Source organism: Notothenia coriiceps, unplaced genomic scaffold (assembly GCF_000735185.1).
Source record: "Notothenia coriiceps isolate Sejong01 unplaced genomic scaffold, NC01 NC01_scaffold00022923, whole genome shotgun sequence".
NCBI lineage: Eukaryota > Metazoa > Chordata > Actinopteri > Perciformes > Nototheniidae > Notothenia > Notothenia coriiceps.
In genome coordinates this window covers 1-2,534 of record NW_011355624.1, presented here as the reverse complement: position 1 = coordinate 2,534, position 2,534 = coordinate 1, and the positions used below count along the sequence as shown (strand labels likewise).

General features: G+C 43.9%; 1 protein-coding gene across 1 annotated transcript; it reads right to left on the bottom strand.

The window, feature by feature from the left end:
• Window positions 1-1,025: 1,025 nt before the first annotated feature.
• On the bottom strand, window positions 1,026-2,470 carry LOC104954180 (toll-interacting protein-like; the record flags this gene model as incomplete). The annotated part of the gene is made up of 3 exons (XM_010781250.1): window positions 1,026-1,229; window positions 1,976-2,158; window positions 2,269-2,470. Coding segments are annotated over 3 exons (574 nt in total), but the record flags the coding sequence as incomplete, so codon positions are not given.
• Between the last annotated feature and the right edge of the window lie 64 nt (window positions 2,471-2,534).

Genomic DNA, 2,534 nt, shown 5'->3' with positions numbered 1-2,534 from the left:
TACACCTGTTGATGTGAGGCTAATGCAGGATTTGCTAGCTTGATGCTACCGACATTTAGCGGCAGTGACTCAACAAATTGCCACTTAAAATGTATCGTCAGCAATGTATGACAAGCAGACTGCTTGTTTAATGTTAGACTCACACCAATAGCTCAATATGATCATAACACGATTGCTTTCATATCAGAGATCAGATAAGGTGGAGCTGCCTCCAGCAATAGAGGATGAGGCAGAGAGAAGCAGCAGCAGCACAGGGTTGCAGCAGGTAAGTTATATGCTGTAGTCAGGTGATTTAAATGTATCAATGAAAGGAAGAAGTGTAGGCTACATGATAAGAAGGGAATACAGTTTGAATTAAAGTAATAAAGTACAGTGTAACACTGTACTTTATTACTTTTTAATGTACAAATACTTTGTTACTGTACGATATCAATAACAATAATCCACAGCTCCTCTCTCTGCTCCAAAGGATAAAAAAAATCTGGGTGCCCCGAATTTTTTTTCCGAGGGTGCTACCCTTGGCAGCACCCTGCCAAGGCAGTAAACCTAGGGGAAACACTGATATCACTTGATGCATAATAATGTCTGAACAGCTGAGCTCCGTTATTAGTCTACCTGTTGTCAAAGTACAAACAAGAAAGCCAACAGGCAATCATTCATTTATATTTTGCTTTAATCTTTGTAGCATTTTGTTAATGGAAAGCCTACTGCCGACTTCCCTAATCTGTATTGTATATGGTTTTCTTTGTATTAAGACTAAGAAACGACTCATATACTGGAAGATGGTCCAAATGGTTCAAATATATCTCAAAATGAATTGATTGTGAATATAACCTACTCAATTGCTATTGAGAACATGAGTCCTATTTACCTTGATTATTTGGGAACATGATACGCTTTGCATTTATTATGTGTCCATAACACACAGGAATATTTCTCGTATTGCACTGTGCTGGTGTTGGTAGTTTATTGTGTTGTTTGCTGTAAAAACGTTTAATAAAGTCTAAGTGGTGGAGTTGCACATCCTCTACATGAGGGTCTCAGGAGTGAGGAAGAGTACGAGAGAGTGCACTCACAGCGAAAGACATCACCAGGTTGATCATGCCCTCCTTGTCGTCGCCCTGCCGACCGCTGAGGGTGAACCACTCGTCCACCACGCTGCCCCCCCGCAGGCTTTCAGGGATGGTGACGTGAGTCCATGCTATCCTGTCGTCCATGGAGAACGCTCTCTGGAAACAGACAAACAGCACGCTCAGAGCTCACTCACTAAACACATGCAGAGAGTCTGTCTGATTAACTGTTCCAAATATCCCAGGAAACACAGGGAGAACAATTGTATATAAATAAACATTCTGTGGTTAAGGTATTCTTCTAACATTGTCTTCACTAGATGTGGTTTAGTTTAAGCCTAATGACTATGGTCCCCAGTTTAATTAAGCACACTGTCAAACACATGCACTGCAACAGTGGGTGCACCGCTGGTCCCATTACAATTCATTTGTATCACAGTACTATACTTGAAATAAATCAAAAATCAAAAATTAAAAAAAGAAAAGTACTTGTGTAACTTTGTGATTTGGTAAGGAGGCAATCATCGTCGTGATGGAAACTAAATAAGAGTTGTAAATATCTGCACTGCCTTTAAACACCCGCCTTATCAGATATGTCTAAACTGAAGTCATGAATGTTAAAGGCCTTTGCCTTTATGTTTTTCTGTAAAACATGTTTTGACTTTGATCAGCATATACTGTAGCTGAACAGTATATAGGAACATCAATTTAAAAACTGAAACTAGTTCAAATGTTCATAATTTCTCATCTCCTAATCATCTTATCTGTATGGGTGTTACTGTTGGAGTATCACTGAATGTTTGTGCTGTTGTTCTTAATGCGGTTTGGAAACTGTTACACCCCTTCTTATCCATGTGTGTGTGTGAGTACTGTAGGGGATGGATTCAGCAGGTCCCCCTCCTCACCTCATCAAAGATCTCCAGGTAGAAGGAGTCCACCCCCGGGGGCACGGTGCACTGGATCACCTTGTTCCAGCGCGGGTTCTTGGCTCCGTTGTGAGCAGTGGGGGTCTCGTACACTGCGTAACCCAGCCGGACACGGCAGTACGGATCCATCCGGGTCATCCCGTAGTTCTTAGCCAGCTTCCCCTTCAGAGCAGAACAGACAGGACCAGTGTGATATGATCCACAGGGGGACAGACATCCAGATGAGACACAGCTGTGTGTGTGTGTGTGTGTGTGTGTGTGTGTGTGCGTACCTGCACCACTGTGATGCTGAGTCGTCCCACAGTTGCCATGGAGCCCCCGTACTGCAGTTGGTGGGCCGCCTGTGCGTCCAGGTGCACCTGCTGCTGCTGCTGGGTGGGGGCGATCCGCAGGAAGTCCTGGGGAAGCTCCCCAATGTACACCTGAACACACACACACACACACACACACACACACACACACACACACACACACACACACACACACACACACACACACACACACACACACACACACACGACGACGACGACGACACGAC